At 44.6% G+C, this 20,009-nt stretch overlaps 1 protein-coding gene across 2 annotated transcripts; it reads right to left on the bottom strand.

Annotated features, from left to right (window-relative positions):
- Positions 1-543: 543 nt before the first annotated feature.
- On the bottom strand, positions 544-19,232 carry Gosr2 (golgi SNAP receptor complex member 2). 2 transcript variants are annotated; one of them, XM_048445888.3, is made up of 6 exons: positions 19,077-19,231; positions 13,032-13,096; positions 11,378-11,486; positions 10,401-10,533; positions 7,776-7,916; positions 544-2,602 (listed from the first exon to the last, which is right to left on the bottom strand). In XM_048445888.3, the coding sequence occupies exons 1-6, from the start codon at positions 19,103-19,105 to the stop codon at positions 2,441-2,443; spliced, it is 639 nt and encodes a 212-aa protein (XP_048301845.1). In that variant the 5' UTR covers positions 19,106-19,231; the 3' UTR covers positions 544-2,440. The 2 variants fall into 2 exon arrangements, with proteins under 2 accessions (XP_048301845.1, XP_048301846.1); XM_048445889.3 differs by lacking the exon at positions 7,776-7,916 and having other exon boundaries at positions 19,077-19,232.
- Between the last annotated feature and the right edge of the window lie 777 nt (positions 19,233-20,009).

Below are 20,009 nucleotides of genomic sequence, written 5' to 3'. Positions count from 1 at the left end.
TCCGTGTGAATGCCAAGTGCTTTTGAAAAGTTTTCTAAACAAGCCTCAACTTTATTCCACTGACATGAAAACAAGGGTGTTAAGTATAATTTGCCAATCAAAGCTATTTAAATTCAACAGGGCAAGCTGACTTTTGAGAAAGTCCGGGGTAAAACCTGTAAAACCTAGAGTATTTACTTGGTTCCTGTGTTTAACTTTCTTTAAAGTGCCCAGATGTGGAGTACACATCTATTCAATATAGGCACCCCACCTGCTTCAAGCCATGCCACTTATAAACTGCTGCACCAGAAGCTGGAGCTTCTGGAAAGCTCTAACAACTCAGCTCCCCCCCACACACACAATAGAGGGCATCCCACTCAGGCTCAGGCCCCTTCCTACAGCTGAAAACTGAGGACAGTTACACCCTCAGTTGAGGGTTGAGGTGATCTCACAAGGCACTGAATGGGAATAAAAGGGAGGGCAGTCGTTAGGCAGCCAGCTCAATGCCCTGGGAGTCCAGATCCTCTGGCTACTGTTCCCTTCCCCAGGCAGTAAAGATGCTCATCCCACTACAAGTTTTATTTCAAAGTAGGGATACATGGCTGTGAAGGTGGAACATCAAGGTCATCAAGATCTTCAAAGACCATCTAAGGATCACCACAGGGGCAAGCATGGAACCTCATTAAATACTACAAAACACTGTCCCAACAATCCCTACGGACGGGGTGGGGGCTTTCGCTACCCACATGTTCAGTCCAGATGGGCTCTGTTCCAGCTTGTACATCTTCTAAAACATGCTGTCTGGTGGGATCGTCAGGTGCCGGGGGCACAGCAGTCATGCCTGTGCAGTCTAAAGTCCACTTTATGGCCAGCTAAGAGCTCAGTCAATCTGCCTCCCCAAAGACAGTTCTAAGTCTGAAGATGTGGCAAGTCTATGTCCTCTAGGGGCCACTGTTTTCACCCGCAGGACTATCACTTCTTCCTAGAGGGGCGCAGATTCCTACTTCCTGGCCATCTAGGGCCCATTTAGCCTATAGGGGAAGGAGCGACAGATACTGAATCTGACCAGAATCTGAAATTAGTACCCAGGAAACTCTGATTAAAAGTGTGTTCCCCAAAGGGACACCACAGATGTACCCAAGAGACCAATACTTCTACTCAAAAGGAGAGAGGTGGCATGGACACACACTGTCAGGAGGGAAACAGCACAGAGGACACTTAAGCAAAGATAAGCAGGGCAATCAAAGGTAGGATTAATACTGATCAAGTTTCCAGTTCTGAGGAATTCTGAGTGTCCAACTGTCCCACCATGAGACTACTAAATTTACAATTGTTTGGGTGGGCAGGGCCTGTGACTGATGAACAAATAAATTCACTAGATCTTTCTGATACTTTCAGAGATTAATCACAATAAGCGTGCTCAAGATACATTAATTTTTAAACAAATTCTGCAATACACCAGACATTGACACAGCCTTAATCACAGCTGGGCAAAGTCAAAATGACCCTGAAACAGTCTCAAAAAGACATACTTACCAGGAACATCTCCAGGGTGGCCTACCAGGGCTGGGAAGAATGGAAGCTTTGCTGGTTGATATTACTAATATATTTCAAGGGAGAGGAGAGACAGTCAAAGAATTTGAGATGATAGAACTAGATGAGTCTGCAACTTGCAAGTCACCCTTTGTTCATGGCCCTTTCAAAGGGGCAAAGACCCACCCACTGAAGCCTGGGTGGAGGTGCCAAGCTACCATCTCTGAATTGTAAGAGCCAAAAGTTATATTAACTGAAAAACATCGGTGACTCAGGACTTGTGTTCAGATTGAACACTCCCAGGAACACTGCTGGCCTCACCTCAGGAAGGATGAACACCCAGCAACCGTGGCATGGAAAATCTTACGTTATCACATCAGCTCCGATGTCTCGGCTTCCCTGGAGTAGCTGCTTCCAGGGAAGGGTGCTGGTGTTAGCAGTTAGTCACACATATCATGTTTTCTTAGGGGCTGGGACTGGGTAGTGGCTAGAAGGATGTGAGAACTGATCTCTCCCAGAAAGCGCAAGGAAAGACTTCTTTCCTCATCTTCTCACGTGTGCTTCCGCCCACCCATCAGGAGCCGTGATGACAAGTGGCCAGCAGTGTGGACAGTCTTGTGTGCAAGCCTCACCACGCAGGTTTTCCAGGGTGAGCAGACCATACAACCTACCCATCCCTCCCCCAGTGAGAGCCAGATAACAGGGTCCTGACCCACTTCCTAAGCACCACACATCCTGGTGACTCTAGTTCCCACTCCCCAGATGTCACAGAAAACAAAGCAGGTTTGATACTAAGCCACAATTAGTCCTGGGGGGAGGGGTGTCTTCACAGTTAAGGTATACATTTCAGAAGGTGGCCTCCCAGCCCACTTCTTGCTTGCACATGCGTACACAGTGGGAAGGCTATCCGGTGCTGGGTGCAGCTGACTCATGTCAGGTACTGTACTACAAGGAACATGACTGCACATGTGAGCAGCATCCCACCGATCATGAAGTACTTGTCCTGGAAGGCCCGCTTCTCAATTAGCCTCATCACTGTGTTGGACAAGCCGAGCATGTTGGCAATGTCAAGGATCTTTTTCTGAGTCCCCTGGGGAGATGAGAAGAGAAAGAAAACAAGATCAACCTCGTTGCCAAGGGTGGTTAAAGAGCACCACAAAGCCAGGATTTTATTAACAGACAGTCCTTTTGGTCATGCCTAGAGACGAAAGAAGGCAACATTCACCAGAAATAGATTCACTTCGCCATGGCCAACTTGCGTTAGGTCAAAGGAAAAGAAGCCTTTTCCACAGACGGGGTTAGAACCGGCTATACATCACATATGTGCATCCTACATGTACATATGCACATTTCATGTGTCAGTAAAAAAAGTGAACCTTGATTCACATTGCATATAAAACTTGGGGCGGGGAAATGGCTCAGTAAGAATGCTTGCTGCATAAGCACAAGGACCCGACTTTGGAACCCCAGAATCCACATAAAAAGCCAGATATGGTTAGCCTACAGCCCCAGTGCTGACAGGGCTGAGACAGGAGCATTGCTGGGGCTTGCTGGTTCCCAGTCTAGCTCCAGATTCAGTGAGAGGCACTGTCAGAGAGTCCTAGGGACACCTGTGTATTCGATTAACACACTCATTAAAAATGGACCTCCAAATAAACACGGAAGCTGAAACTATAAGAAAGTTTCTTTTAAAAAAAGAAAACAAAACATCAGGAGAAGATCTGAAAAGTGAGAAGCAACCAGGTTATGCATCAACTAGAGAGTAAACACATTATAGTATAGATAGATGCACATGGCTCAGCAATAAAAGGACCTAATTAGCATATGTAACCAAACATACAATAACATAAATGAACCTTGAACACAGAGGAAGAAGTCACACGCAACAATACAAATATAGTTATACCAAGTTCAGTAGCCAGTACACCAACATACATTGGACTTTCCCCAACCTTTTAAACTACTTTTCATTTTTTTGGTTTTTTGAGACAGGCTTTCTTTGTGTAGCTCTGGCTGTCCTGAAATTTGCTATGTAGACCAGGCTGGCCTCGAAATCAGAGATGCACTTTCCTCTGTGAGTGCCACCACTTCCTAGCTTAAGCTACATTTTCATTTCATACTAAGTCAATTAATGACAAATGTATTGCATATGTACACAAGCAGACACTCCCCTCTACTAATCACAAGCGAACTATAAACGCGTGTCTTTTCAGGAGTGCATTAAATTTTTAGAAGTAGCTTAAATAGGAACAAATAAGCTCAGAAAAACAGAGAGAAAAAATATGCAAAAGTGGTAAAGATTAGTTATACCTATCTTTTAATATTACTTTTGCTTGTTTTCAAGTTAGGGTCTCCCTAGGTAACCCATTCTGGTCTAGAGCTCATAGCTCTCCTTCCTGGCTCTCTCCAATGCTAGAATTCTAGGCATGTACCACCACATCCAACCTTTCCTATCCTTCAGGTATACAAGTGTGCACTGTGTGTGTCCAAGTTAAAACTTTTCCAATGTTGAGTGGAGAGCTGCTGCAGACAGAGCCACTAGAGAGGAAAGCCTGTGGCAGAGTGTAAGGCGAGCAGAGGACAAACTCAAAGCAGACCAACTATTCAAGTCTTGTTAGGATCAGAGACTGGACTGTTTACTGGTCATTCATACTTTATTGTGTCCTGTTTTGTTCCTTATTTGCTTGTTCCACCACTTTGTCATTAAGGCAAAAGAGTTCACTAGTCTAAGCATTCCAAACCACACTTCAAAATGCTTTACTCAAACACCTTTACTCTTCTGAAAAATACAACTAACTTCTACAATTTTTAAAAAATATTTATTTATGTGTATGTGTGTGCCTGCATTTATATGTTTACCACAGGTGTGCAGGAGCCTGTAGAGGTCAGAAGAGGCACTGGATGCTCTTAGCTGGAGTTGTAGATGGTTAGCCACAATGTGGGTGGTGAGGATACAACATGCACCCCCAGAAGAACAGCACTCATCTGCTGAGCAATCTCCTGCTCTACATACCATTATTTTTAAGATGAACCTTAAAACAGCTGAAAAGACAGGCTGGGCATGGGGCCAAGGACTGCTATTGCTCTTAAGCACAGGACTGGCGTATGATACGCTGGACAGTGGTAGGCGGGAGCAGCTAGCAGGTCTTCTCCAGGGATGATAGGGGAGTTCAGCCAATCACATTCTGTCCGTGGGGCGTGTTGCCCTAAGGCAAAAATTTACCTATAAACCTGGCGGTAAGCTTCCCCTCGCTCTCTCGCTTCCCCTCGCTCTCTCGCTTGGCTCCTATGTCCCAGACGGATCGTTGGGATTCTGGTGTAAGTCTTCCTTCTGCTTATTAAAGCTGTATCTTTTGTATTAAGCTAGTCTGTCGGATCATTAATTACTGATCGACCTCGCCCCTTCACAGGAAGGCTTACATACAGCCTGAGACACTGCTAGAGCACCAGCTTCAAGTAGAAGTTACCATAATAGGGATCCTCAACACTGAGCAGTTTCTGTGGATCACAGCTCCCAAACAGCTCTATTTTAGTTTAGTTTTTAATTCGCAGGCTGCCTTCCTTTATATGTAGTATATAATCAAATGTGAAAGTCTTCTTTGGTCACACTCCTGCCGTATCAGCTGTGCTAGTGCCATGCCTTCTTAGGCAGCCGACAGCCCTGGTCCAGGGCCCAGCTGGAAGCAGCACTGCTGTCAATTGCCCAATTACCTGAAATGTTCCATCATTGCCAGATTTCTGAAAACTTTTGCAATAGGTAACAGATGAACATTTTCCAGACACATAAGCATCACCCATCATCACTGGGTTCATGCTCAGCCATCTCCCTGTGGACATTTCTAGAATAGTTTATATTCTTAAAAGCTATGTGGAAAAACTTCCTCAGCTCCCTAGCTCCAGCAATCCTTGATAATGACCCATTCACTCCATAGAGTAGAAATCTTTAGGGCTTCAACTGAGTAAGTAATAGTTGGTATTTACAAGGGAGTTTGAAGTGGAAAAAGCAGCAAAGAAATATGGCAAAGGTTGGGCATGGTGGTATATGCATTTACTCCTAGCAGTTGGGAGGCAGAAGCAGGCAGATTTATGAGTTCCAAAGTTAGCCAGGGATACATAGAGAGACCTGGCTTTAAAAATAAGGAAAGAAAGAAAGAAGGAAGGAAGGAAGGAAGGAAGGAAGGAAAGAAGGGAGGGAGGGAGAGAGGGAGGGAGGGAGGGAGGGAGGGAGGGAGGGAGGGAGGGAGAGAGGGAGGGAGGGAGGGAGGAAGGAAAGAAAAATAAAAAGGAAAAAGAAGAGATGCCATAAGGACATAAAGCCTCTTCTATAAATATAAATGCTGCCTAAACCTCATGGCCTGGCCCTCCTTATTGTTCTGTTTAAATGTATATCCAGTTTCTTATGAAATAACAAAACTAAGCACAGGTCACAATACATGGCGCCCAGTGTGCGCACACGGATGCTCTAGCCTTTAGTCCCACATTCCTTTTCTAAAAGAACACCCATTTATAAGTAACTGAACGAAGAGGTCAAGGGAAGGAGGAGACACAGGTAACATGGACAGGAATTCAGAACCCATGGTCTGCCTAGACAAGGATCAAGAAGGACCTGGAGCCAGGAACGGTGACACACACCTTCAATCTCAGCACCCAAGATATAGAGGCAGCAGATCTCTGTGAGTTTGAGGCCAGCCTGGTCTATATAGCAAGTTCCAAGCCAGCCAGTTCTATGTAATGAGACACTGTCTCAAAAAACCAAAACAGGAATCTTGGGCTGGGGATGCGGCCCACTGTAGGTAGAATGACTCGTTAGCATGTATAAGGCCTTACATTTGATTCTCTATATTGCAAATAAAAATAAAATGGAGGTCTCAAGTCAAACCGGTCAGCTGTCAGGGGAGACTAGAAAATGTTTCACAACAGTGAGAAAATGGGACCTGTGTTAAAGATCCTACCTTAGGGTAAGAGTGCAGACTACTTACTCTGTGGCCATGCCTTCTAAAACCACCTGAAAGTGACCATTCACTTCAAAAAGTCCCTATTTCCAACTATAACATCAAAGCGATTATCCAGTTCTTTCATGCTCTTATTCCTTTTGAATGGTTTGGGGAGAAAATCCCTGGCCCAGGTAGGAGGAGATCAAGAGCAAGACAAGAGGAAGGATGGAGAGAAAAGATCACAAGATTCAAGACCCGCCACCTGGACAGGCTTCCTGGCAAGCCATCTCTGCTAACGGTGCACATGGACTCCTCAGTGAGGCTTCAGGAGGAAGTCAACGCTCCATCAATAACCTCAACTCCACTAACTCTATATCAGTGCCACATGGATGTGTTTTGTAGAAGTCTTGACTTCCCCTGAGCTGTGGAAAAGAGAACAGTTCTCTACAAAAAAGGCAGGGTAGTCAATCGTATCTGTAGACTTCTTCAGTGGCTGTTCTGAAAGTGGAGCACTCTCCTGGGCCATTGGAAATACTATAACAGTCAGCAGGAGGTGAGCATCAGCAGTCCTATCTCTCTCCCTGGTAAAGATGGTGGGAGCTGCTCAGAAGCATACTGGATAAAGAGCAGATGGCTCAATGTGATCCGATAAAAACTAAGATAATGGTCACACTTACAACTGACTTTCTCACAGCCCAATGGCTGACAATGCTTTATTCTGGGGGGATCACACCTCCAAGTCATCAGAGCTACTACAGGAAAAGGCTGAGGCTGAAACACTGTGACCGCAATCAGTCCGTGTGATGTTTCCATAAATCTTTCAGGGTCAGGGTCTCAACAGTGCTAACAGGGCAGGCTTCTTGATCTATGGCTACAAGAGGAAAAGATGCATGCGGATCACCACGTGCTCTAAGATCCACCTAGTACAGGCTTAGGCAGCCTGAAGACATGACCCTGGGATAAGTACAAAACAAAGCCTCCATCATAGCACACTCCACAGCTAGAATCACACAGGAAAACCACCTTAGAAGACTGCCATGCTTTATTCTTATGAGAGCAAATCTAAAGAAGCATTTCTCAGTCTGTCATTGGTCCCTCTGTAGCAACCTCAATTTCATGGAGGGTCATAAAAGGACAAAGTCCTAGTTATGAAGAAATGCCACTGGGTTTCGTGCCAAGCACTGGCAAACTTGCAAGCTCAAGGACTTGGCCTCACAGTCACAACATCATGAGCTGGGGACACAAAAACAAAACAGAAACACAGATGCTAAACTATAGGACAAGGCCAGAATAAGAGGCCTTCTCTCTATTCTCCAGCAGGGACCCCACCTTCAAGGTCAGTCTCTGGGCCCTCAGTCCCTCCAGAATACTGTGCCCGCCTCCAATGAGGTCATCCATGCCGTGGTGAATGTTCTGGAGGGAGGAATTAAACTGCAGTGTTTCATCCATGGGTATGGTGGTGTCAGAGTCCTGTGAAAGAAATGCAGGCACTTGATTAACTTCCCTTGTCAGTCAACTCCTGGGGTCTGCTCTGCCTTTTGGCCAAGGTCAAGCCAGAAGAACCAGAGGAAACAATGCAGGAATCAGAGAGTCAAAGGGAAGAAAAAGCAAAGGAAAGGTGTGTGTATGGGGGTGGGGTCTGCACCACAACAGCAGAGATGTCAGGTCCATCACTCTCCAAATGAGTTGTTACAGTTTGGTTTTCTGCATCCGTCACATTTCCATGAAGCAGCTATTCCTTCAAGACCTCATTCACTTCTCCTAAAGGTTTTCTCTGGCTCCTCCCAAAGATAACTGTTCAAATGTTCCTTTACACGACTTCTTGCTTATATGCTATTACATGTTTGCTTTTGTTCTTTTGCTATTTTATCTATAGCTTATTACTTTGATTAGACCGAGACTTCAGATCCTTTCTACAGTAGGCTTATGGGGTTCACGATGGGAACTCACTTCTGAGGAGGCAGGAAAAAGTCACTAAAGAAAGAAAGGTAGGTGGAAGAAGAACAAAGACTACAGGCTGAGAACAGGCTATCTAAAAGGCTTGGGACCTGAGTGTCTCAGACTTCAGGACTCTGCAGACTTTGGAATGGAGTCTACCTACTGAGGAGCTCCTTTGGATGTTGCGGCTGCACCTTCAGACTGAAGATGCCTCATCAGTGCAAGCCAAGTCCTTTTACTTCACACATCCATTTCCCTAAACTCACTCAATATGCTGGGAGTTATTCCTGTTCTCCCCATTTTACAGATGAAGAAAGTGAAGCCCAAAGGGATGGAATAACATATCCAGATAGGTAGGATCCCAGGGCAGAGTGGACAGCCAACTCTCAATTGTAACCACACTGTAGACAGAAACACTAAGAATAGTCCTGGTGGTTCTAATCTCAGTCTGAGCTCGGGAGAGGACCAGATCATCACCAGCTGTGGGTGCTCTCCTTCCTGCTGTTTGACCGACACAACCTCCTGGCAGGTAATACCCCTTCTACCACAGAAGCCCCAATTCCCACTGGCAGGAAGATAAACCATTTGTTCTGCTGCTCAAAAGGCGGAGCCATGATAATAATTTTGTCAAATGTCTTATTTGGTACCTTGGTGTTGATTCTAGTGTTAAGAGAGTCAATGGCTCCCCTTATCCTGTAAGCATTTAGTGACTTTACACACAAACCTGCCTTACACTCATTCCCTTCTGGAAAGGGACGGGTGGTAGGCATCCTCTTTTATAATAGGTAAAATGACTAAAGAGAAGCTTCATTTGGTGAGTCAATGTTTCTGAGTAGCCTAATGAATGTGGTACCACATCAGGTTGGCAATCAACAAAATAATCCTGAAAGGTCATCTCTGGCCCCAAAATGTCTGATGTGACATACCTTTCAGTATGCCAGCTTACTCAGTATCCTACAGCATGCTGCATTTGTGACTTGCTAATCACCACAACCTGCCTGTCCACCTGCTCTGGAAAAACAAAACTATGAAGCCATTCCTGAGACACTTGGAGAAATGCAATACAGCAGGGAGATGGAGTGATGAGTTTATCCTTCAGCCAGTGAGAATCAGGAAGAAGGGGCATTGCCTGGCAGGAGGCTGTGTTGGTCAGACAGCAGGAAGGAGAGCACCTGGTTCTCTCCCAGCCCAGTCTGTGTGAGATTAAAGCCACCAGGATCACTCTTAGTGTTTCTGTCTACAGTGTGGTTACACAAGTGCAAAGTGCCAGGAATTCTAGTGGCAGGTTTAAAAAGCAACAAAATATAAAGCCCAAACCCACCTCACTTGGTAGAACACACTACACAGGATCCCGGAAAAGGCCAGTACGTTGCACATGCAGAGAACAATCCTACTGAAGATAGAGGGCAGGGGTGGAGCTTCCAGGAAATCAAACATACAAACCAACAAGCTACTCCAAAAGCAATTCATCTAACACTAAATATCTGTTAACACATTCCTCCAAATTACCATTCAGACCAGGAGCAAAAACATTTGAATGCATCTGAGGCTGAAACCACACACACACACACACACACACACACACACACACACACACACACACACACAGAGCACCACGACAATGCCTGAATTAAACATACACACAGCACAATGGCAGTGCTTGAAACACACACACGCACGCAAGCACACACACACACACACACACCCCACCAAAGAAGTGCCTAGAGTCAGCTGTGTCTCTATAGATGGGCTAAGTTCTAACCGTCTGCCTCCATCTGATCACAAAACACCTGGACTGTGTGAGCTTCCACCTCTGCCCATTCCTTCAATTTAACCGCCTCCTCTTCAGGTTTTCGTGTTGGTGAGAAATTCCCATCTAGGTATAGTCTTAGTGACAATGTACAAAATCCCCTGTCATTTCCATTTAGTCTCCTCCTCACTCGGCTTCAAGCACCCCACTAAGGGGTAATGCCTGGTGACCTGCACTTAGGCCTCTACTCCCCAGTGTCTGCTTACGTTAGTGGTGAAAGTGCGAGACAGAAGCTCCTCTCGTTGTCTCTCCTGCTGCTCCCTGGTATAGCGCCGGTGCTGAAAGTTCCTGAGGGCGGTCTGCAGGTGCTGGACATCATACTTCAGTTGATCGACACGGCTGGAATTAATGAGACAGAGATTAGTTCCAGGAACTGAGGATGGCCCACATTGAGGCAGCCTGGCTTTGGACTCAGGAAAGAAGACCCGGCTTCACGTTTCCCCACAGTGCCCGCACCAGCACCTACACTGAGAAGCAAAGATGCTGAGTCGAGCAGCAGCTTGCAGTTAAGGTGGATGGAATCACACACGATTCCAGCAGCTTTACTTAAAGTCTGCTGGACTCCAGCTCTTCAGGGAACAGGTGACAGGAAGCAGGCTTAATGACCCCTTCCTGACCTTCCGTTGGTTAGTCTACAGTCCTGGAAGAAGCCCAAGGGCAGCTATGAGGTACAGCAGCAATGAAGTTTCATGGGACTTTTAGGAGCAAGGTTTGGAGTGGTGGTGAGGGTAGTTTTCCTTTGATTTCATGGTGAGGTATCAAACATTTGATCAGTACTTCATTATAAACAGACTGACTGAGGCGATTAGGACAAGGCATTTCAGTCCAACAGAAGCCAGTGGGAACTAAACAGCAGAGCCGAACTCCCCAACTGCATTATACTTTCAGGGTCTCATCAGAAAATGCATATTTTCAGAATGACCTCAAAGAAACAAGAGATCATAATCACCCACAAAAGAAGCATGGGACGATGATCACAGGCTTCTGAGTCACAAACCTCCTCCTTTTAATTTTAGAGGATGTATAACTTAGAATTTGCATTTTAGGGAGACTTTATCTTTGCATAGTCTTCATTTCTGTAGTATGTACCCAGATTTTCAGAATATTCTATAGTTTCTAGTGAGACAAAAGGCTGCCTGGGTGGGCCTGCAGTATCTGAGCCATGTCAGGGATCAACACTTACAGTTTGGCATTCTGCCTTTTATTAGGTGGCTCTTTGCTCGACAAAATCTCCAGACGCTCTAGATGGCTGAATATCTGGTCTATGCTTGCTTGGATTTCATTTTCTACTACTGCATAAAAGAGAGAGAGAAAAAAAAAATTGCTGGAAAAAAGATAATAAACGTAAATTAAGACTGACAATTCTTGCCAGGCAGTGGTGGTGCCTACCTTTATCCCCAGCACTAGGAGGCAAAGGCGGGTGGATCTGAGTTAGAAGCCAGCCTGACCTACAGAGAAAGTTCCAGACAGAGAAACCCTGTCTCACTCCACCTCCCAAAAAAGTGATAAATAAAGCATTTTTCCATAACACAAGCTAAAACGTATATTTGAAAAGGAGCATAATACATACAAAGATGAATCAATTCAAGGTATATTGTTTCAAAGCATGTGTGTCCTTATATGCATTCAGACATGCATAGCTACACATAGCTGTTAGCTGCTTTGGTTTTAAAGTAGAAGTCATGTCTGAAAACATAAACTCCCCACCTTTAGAAAATAAGCAATTTTTTATTGTCCAAATAACTCTGTTAAGCTAATTTTTTATATAGTTCTATTTGAGTTGGGTATCAGAAATGGATAATAAGCCTCTAGTAAAAAGGTTGCCAACTGAATTCCTCATAGATAAGGGATGCTAGTTAAAAAAAAAAAAAAAGGAAAAAGGAAAGGGAAAATTAGTATGGAAACACCCAGAGGCGTTCTGAAAGCATGGGTAGGCCAAGTGTGTTGGAGCCCTCAGAATAGACCACATATCAATAGGAAAGACCCAGGAAAGAGCCCGCAGAGGTAGGGAGTGTGATAGTCACTTTCCTTATCCCGTTTGATAAGGCTGACAAAATGACCTCTTTCCATTTCTAATCAGGCAACAGTGAGATTGTTGGGAAGGCAAACAAAGGCCAGTGGGCAGAAACTAAACTGCACAAAGCAAGCATCCAGGCGGCTGCCTTCCCCACCAAGAAATGACAACCCTGGCACCAGCCCTTCCTAGCCCCGCACCTACAACAAACACAGTTTAGACTAGAGCGCTGTAGGTGCAGAGCTAAGGGAAGGGCCATGCTGATGAGCCATGGAAAAAGAGGAAACAGAAACAGGCCTGGCGAGAGCTGGGCAGCGAGGAACAAGAGATTCTGTGGGAGGTCTACAAGGCTGGCTCAGAAAGAGGCCCTTTGCTTGGAACAGGAATGAAACTCCAAACCACAACCCCACATGCTTCTCAAAAGAAACTGTGGTGTGGGAACTAAACTAATTAATATTGCTAGTTGTTTGGATAATCCTACTAAGAAGTCAGAATTCTCAGCTCAGGAGAGATGGCCAGTTCCAGGTCAACATGTCTGAATTTTCAGACTAGGTAATACGATTAAGAGAGATGCAGAGAGAGCTGCCATTCCCATAAGGCCATGTCAGGTTGAGTGGAAGGGTAATGGGGGATAAAAACTGATGGACTCCAGAGGGCACAATCAGGGAACTCTGAGACTTGGTCATAGGTTTTTCTGTTCATCCTAACAACTCATTCCACGCTGAGTCACTAAGCCCCCAAGGCAGAATGCAGTCAGGAAACCCAGCCCATTAGCCCCGTGTCATCAGAGAAAGGACTCTGCTCTCCCTGGTTAATTACTCACAGTGCACAGACTGCCTGTCTGCCGTCTCCAGGCGTCCCATGTGAGACTGGATCTCGTGGACCTGCCTATCAAAGGAAGAGGGAGGAAATGAGTGAGACAGGAATAATCACTGGCACTTCAGTCAGGAAAGACAACTTGTTCTACTGCCATTTTACAACTGATTTAAACTGACAGTGCTGCTGAACTGTAAAATTTAGATGTGGCACTTTAGGCCACCCATTTTGGCATCGTTTCTAATATCCTAATGCTAATAATAATAATGCTAGCTTACTGAGTGAGTGCTTACTGTATCTGAGACACTGCTAAGTCAATAACCCTGAAAGGAAAAGCACTATCACCATTCTCATTTTATAAATAAAAACTGAAACCCAGAAAGGTCATGAAAGTTGCTCAAGGCCACACAGCAGGCGATAAACCTTACTGAGGATCCAGCCAATCCCACTCTCTGTTCTGTGACCCAATGTGCTGAGCACTGCTCTGTCTACCAAGAGTCAAAGGGCAAGGGAGATACAATCCTTGCCCCTGAGAAACAATGTAATTAGGAACTGACAGGCCAGATGGACATGAAAAATCCCTGAGAAGATTTACGAGAAAACCAACACACAGAAGCAGAAGCAAACAAAGTTGAGGGAGGAGCTGTGTGCAGTGGGCAAAGGGAATATGAAGCTGGGGCTGAGAAAGTGTAAACTGGGCCATTTTGTGGATGAAGGAGTTGTGTTTGCTTGGTTTTGAGACAAGATCTCATTTATGTAGCTGAGGTTCACCATGAACTTGTGATTCTCCTGCCTCAGCCTCCAGTGTTGGGTGTGTGCCTCACCATAGAATAAGCTATGCAGAAAGCTTGCAAGGCATTTCACAGTGCTGTAAAAGCAGCAGGAGTGCTTGAAGGGCTGCAGAGAAAGAGCAGCGGGGAGCAGGCAATGGAAGGCCCTGAAAGATAGCTATCTCCTGTTTGGTAAACATCTTTCCCTGACAACAGGAGGGAACTGCTATTTATTTGGAAATGCAACAGGTCCCAGACATTAGGCCCAGAGCACTCTCGGGAAACTTTCCAGGCCAAAGTCACCTTCCAATCTTTCTTAGTGGTTCCCCATCACTTGTCATCTCTTGGAATGCAGCTTATGTTAGCCCCAGTGCCTCCTGAGCTTATACAGGCCTGTGTGAAGGAGGTCCCCCCCACCCCGCCTCGCCGTCCTTAAGGGGAAGTACAACAGCTTTTCTCCACTGTGAACATTATATACCGTGACCTCAAATTTTATCAGGACCAGTCAGAAGCCCTGATCTTGCTTCAGTGTGTCTCTAAGTCTTTTTCAGGGTGTTCTTGTAACTTCTAAGTGTGACCTAAGGCACCAGAACCCAATCCAGCTGTCTAAGACTTCCTGAATGCCCCAAGGCAAGCCTTGTGACCCCAAGAAGCAACCTGTCAGCTGCTTCAGAAAAGGAAATATGGGGTGCTTTGGAGGGGGCAGGGTGGGGCAGAGGCAGTGGAGATACAGAGGCTGATACAGGGATGCATATGGAGCTAAGTGCTATGTGGGACACCTGGGTGAGGACAACAGCAGGGACTGGTGGTTTGATGGGCAGGAAAATTAGGATTCCTATTAGCAGAAGTAGGACATAGGCAATGAAGCAAACTTGTAAAGGTGGCTTAAAGCAAACAAACAGTTGGTGTCATTATCCACAGGAACAGGAACAACAAAAAAGAAAAAGAAAAATAGAGGCAGCAAAACAAACAAAAAACCCATAACCAACCCAATTCTGAAGTATATGGAAGTTGACTCAATAAATCAAGAAATAAGCAAATACATCAGTAGCACATAAAGAGATACTTAATGTACTAGGTTTTCCTTTTTCCATTCAACATCATCTTATCTTAAAGACTTAATGCCCACACTAATATGACTAGATCAAGTTTTTATTTACAAGCATTTACTTAGTGTATGTGAAGGTCCAAACGAGCCAAAGAGTGGAGCCCAGAGGACAGCTGGCAGGAGTTGGTTACTTTCTTCCACCATATGGATTCTGGGGCTCAAACTCGGGTTATCAGGCTTGGCAGCATGCCCTTTCACCTACTGAGCTATTTGCCAACCTGCTAGTTTTTATTTAATCTGCTGAATTTAATCTGAGTTCTTTCTTGATGAGCAATTGGTAGTTATTATATTATATTATTAACAGTATTATTTGATATGTCTCTCACTGTATAGATCCACACACAGTCCTTTATTTGAAACCCTTAAACACAAGGAACTTTGAACATTTTTTTTTGATTTTCCGAAAGAATTATGTTTTATGAGCTGGGCATTGTGATGCACAACTTTAGTCCTAGCACTAGGGAGACAGAAAGGCAGATGGACCTCTGAGTTTGAGGCCGGCCTGGTCTACACAGTGAGTTCTAGGACAGTCAGAGCTACATAATAAAGTGTCCTCCTATCTCAAAAAAAAAAAAAGAAAGAAAGAAATATGTGACCATTGAAAACAAGTAGCACATATTGCTTGTGAACACAAGTGTAAGAAGAACAGTGATGTGAGGATGGCAAGCTCTGGCGGTGAAGACAGATATAGGTGCTTTTGATTCGACTTGTTTATAAACAAATCAATTATCTGAAGCACTTATATTAATATGAATCCTAACATTGGGTGATGTTACTTTTGTTTTTATGTGTTTGCAATATTTAATTAATAACTAAGAAAGATAGTTTTTTTCAGATGTTAATGATTTAATGAAACTCGTTACTTACTTATTCATTCACTCATACATTCAACAACAAATGGGCTATACAACCACAATGACCCATGGGAAAACGGGAAATGAAACTACAGGTCTTCTGCGGTGGGAAAGAACACAATGAGGATAACTCTAATCTTGGCTGATTTAAAGATGTGTTGGTTTCTTCCATGGTATCTACGGTAAATGAGGCCTGAAGACAGTACAGATTGAGATTTGTGATTAAACAAGGATACCAAAGGATGCTTTTCAAATAACTGGAAAGAGCCGGGCGGTGATGGCGCACACCTTTAATCCCAGCACTTGGGAGGCCAGAGGCAGGCGGATCTCTGTGAGTTTAAGGCCAGCCTGGTCTACAGAGTGAGTTCCAGGGCAGTCAGGAGTACACAGAGGAACTCTGTCTTGAAAAACCACAATAAATAAATAAAACAAATGACTGGCATGAATGGAAGAAGTAGAAAAGGGTTTATCTCCTACTTCTGCTTAAGGGAGTCCCCGAAGCAAAAGATACATGTTCCAAGACACCGTATTTCAGCTTTACATAGGAAACAAATACAAATTGCACAATTATGCTGTCTTCTTGAAAAAAATAAAAAAAAAAAAGGAAAGGAAAGCACCCCCACCTGTGCCACACCAGGCCCATGAATTGTCTGGGATCTTACCAGGGTCTTCATTACCAAAGACAGAATTGGAATGGAAGCTCTTGTCTGAGATTCTCAAAAAACAGGCAAGACAATAATAATACCCTAAAAACACTCTTTGGCCAGCTTTGTTATACTAAGCTAAAAAGGATAATTTTAAGAAATTACTGATGTTCCCCATTTAATTTCTATTTATAAATTCTGTTTGGCTCTTAAACAAATTAGAAAAGATATAACCAATAAAGTCCAGCCTCTACATTCCATGCTAGGAAATAAATGCAAACAACATGGCATGTTTGACTGGCATGGGGAAAGCTAATACAGCACTTGGAGAATCCACTTCCACTCAAGTGAGAACCAGACAACACCCACACAGCAGGTGACTTGGGGGTGTAGACATGAGAGAAAAGGAAGTCTCAGGTTTTTCTAGCACGGAGTCCACCATGAATGTGGGTGATATTATAGCCAAGCAGAGAGAGTACATATTAAGCAAGAGGCACTGCTGTTGTTTGTTTATTTTTTTTTAAGTTGAACTGATCAAGTTAAACTATGCAAGCTGACAGACACTTTGCAAGTCATTTAACTCCTTGGGTGCCTCTGTCTCAATTATACAGCTGAGCTGCTAATGGTAACAATTATTTGGAAGACTGCAGAACACAATGCAGTATGAAAATGCTGTGTAACCTAAACAGCATCAAATTAAACTGCTGCATGAGCGTGGTGGTATATGTCTTTAATCCCAGCACTCAAGAGACAGAGGCAGGTGGATCTTTGTGAGTTCTAGGCCAGCCTGATTTTCATAGCGAGATCCAGGTCAGCTAGGGCTATACAATGAGACTCTATCTCAGATAGATAGAGAGATAGAGAGATAGATAGATAGATAGATAGATAGATAGATAGACAGACAGACAGACAGACAGGTAGAGAGATAGATAGATAGACAGACAGATTGACAGACAAAACAGACAGAGTAGTGGGTTAGTCTGTGTGTGACAGTGCTCACCTGTCATCTTCGCACTTGAAACAAAGAGGCAGGTGAACTCTAAATTCAAGGCCAGCCTGAGCCACACAGCAAGTTACAGGCTAATCTCAGCTATATAGGGAATTCCTGTCTTGAATATACACACACACACACACACACACACACACACACAGAGCAGTGGAAACCACCTGGTGATTTTCACATCTTCCACTCTGCCTCCGTAGCTAGTCTTTACCTCATAAGGCAAACTGGTAAGTCGGTCTTGAGATAATAGTTCTTAAAACTAACTACTCATTAAAACCACCTGGAAAGCCTGTTCACTAGAGAGCTGTTTGCATCCAAGACTTATTTAACCTGCACCATCTAGAAATGAGACCAAGCATGGTAGACTGGACAACACAAGGAACAAATGTAACCATCTTTACAAACACAAGTATCTCAAAAATGAAAGTCTGGTTATTGCTTCTCCATAAAGCTCACCTTAGTGAACTATTTTTATTACTGAAGTATAAAATGTCCTGTTTTCATCTCTTTTTTTTTCATTCATTTGATGTCCAGGACTTTTCCAGCTATATGACTTTAAATAATTGATTTAATGTCAGTGTACTTTCACAGTAAGAGACAGTCACAGCTCAAGTTCAAAGTTCTAGAGAGATGAGTATTTCTATGTATGTTTTGTCAACTCAGCAACTAGCAGATTAACCTCAACGTAGTGCTAGGCGTATGTACCTTGCTGGGTAAAGGACCTGTTCTTAGCAACATTAGTGTAATTTTCTGTTTCATTCCTTTCCAAGTGGCTCAAAAGCTAGCCTTTTTATCTCTTCCTACACTTTCTATATAATATGCAAACTGTCATTATAATGCAATTTCCTTATTTTCCCTCCCCAAAAATCAAACATTTTGTTGCCGAAGGAAAAGGAAAACCACAAACTCATATCAGAAAGAAAGAAAACAGCCACCGTCTTATTTCCATTCCTTCTGCTATGAGTTTACTAGGGAGGCTAGATGACTAGTTTATTTCATTTTCAGACCCAAGGAGTATGATACTTTGGTGTTGTCCTAATACAGCGACAGAAAATTCTTAAAATAGCATAGGTTTGGCCCCTCATCATGTCCAGCTACATGTTTGGCAAGGTGCCAAAACACGGGACAATATAAATAAAGGAAACTAATTTAGCTATGAGTCGCTAATCTAAAAATCAAATGTTCAGTTTCCTTAAAGCTAACTTGCAATCAAATATGACTGACAATAATAGTCTATGTTACCTGCATTTCTTTGTGTCACAAACATATGTTCTTTAATATCCAATCAAAAACACAAAACACTTTTCGTACAACCCCTAACACTCCCACTGGGCAATGAACTCATGAACACAAGCTTCGTCAACTGCATCTCTGTTCCTGAAGCTCTACCAAGCCGGAGGACTAAGCTGGCGGGTGCTGGACAAGGGTGCGGGGTAGGGGGTGCTAGTTTTCCTTCCCAAAAGGCAGTCAAGGGCTTGTAGCGGGAGCTACCCGACCCAAGACTTCGCTCCCAGACCGGCCCCCTCTCACAGCTGAGGCCATCCCACTAGGGGCTGAGAGGTGGGGAGCAGCCCCTGGCGGAAACGCTCGACCACCACAATGGCAGTCGCCAAAGCCCCGAGCCCCCGGGCCTCCCGGGCCGAGCCCAGCCCGCTCCCCGACGCAGCCCTCACTTGTGCGTTTGTTGGTACAGCGGCTCCATGACGCCGGGCGAGCCGGCCTGCGGCTTCCTCAGAACACGTCCTCACAGCCCCATTTCCGGCTTCCGGTCTCAGGACCCGCCCTTTGGAGTAGGGCGCCCGCGACTGTGCCTGTCCCGTGGGGCTTGTGAGGTCGGAGAAGGGGTTGCGAGGAGGGAAAGCAGTGTGCGAGGGATGGGTGTGGCTCGAGGCTTGGCCCAGCGGGGAGCGACAGGGGAGGTCTTTTGCTGAAGCCCAGCTTCAGGTTTGAATCAGGTATCGGAGAGGACGGTCGCGAGGTACTGACGTCAGAGCCCCAGCGAGAAGTCGCCGGCGACTTTCTCTACATCGCTCTTCACAGCCATTTCCGGCTTGACTTCTAAAACTGTGATTACGGTTGTGGGGATTTCGCTCCTCAACACGAATGTTTTTTTCTGTCTCGATCTCGTCCGCCCACTAGTCTTTCCATCTTCTTCTTGATTTCCGTTCAGCCCACAGTGAGTCAGTGGTTAGCTTGTGTCCTGTGTGACGTGGAACAACCAAATTCCTCCTGTTCTTCAAGAGGTTGGACTAAAGAAGGAAATACGATCTGTATACAAATAAGCATTCCAAAAGGTAGAAAAATCCCAATAAATCCAAATATAATGAATTGAGCTGTGGTTGTCGTCAATGGGAAATTTTTAAAAGACGTGAAGGGCGGGTGACCTTTGGGTTAGGATTTGGAAGGGCCCAAACACTTGTCTTCACCTAGGCCCATCTCGTTTCCATCCATCTAAGTTCTTATCTACAGTTCCTCCCAAGGGAGGAGTTGTTCCTCTTCCTTTGTGAGTTGGACCTATTTTCCTGTATCCTGCAGCCCTCCCAGTTTCGTGTTCCAAGAGACTGCCTTGCCCATATTCGTTCTTTCCCTAACATTAAGTTTCCCAC

This window comes from Myodes glareolus, chromosome 9 (assembly GCF_982192425.1).
Source record: "Myodes glareolus chromosome 9, mMyoGla1.1, whole genome shotgun sequence".
Taxonomy (NCBI): Eukaryota; Metazoa; Chordata; class Mammalia; order Rodentia; family Cricetidae; genus Myodes; species Myodes glareolus.
The sequence above is the reverse complement of the archived record's forward strand: the minus strand, read 5'-3'. Positions and strand labels throughout refer to the sequence as shown.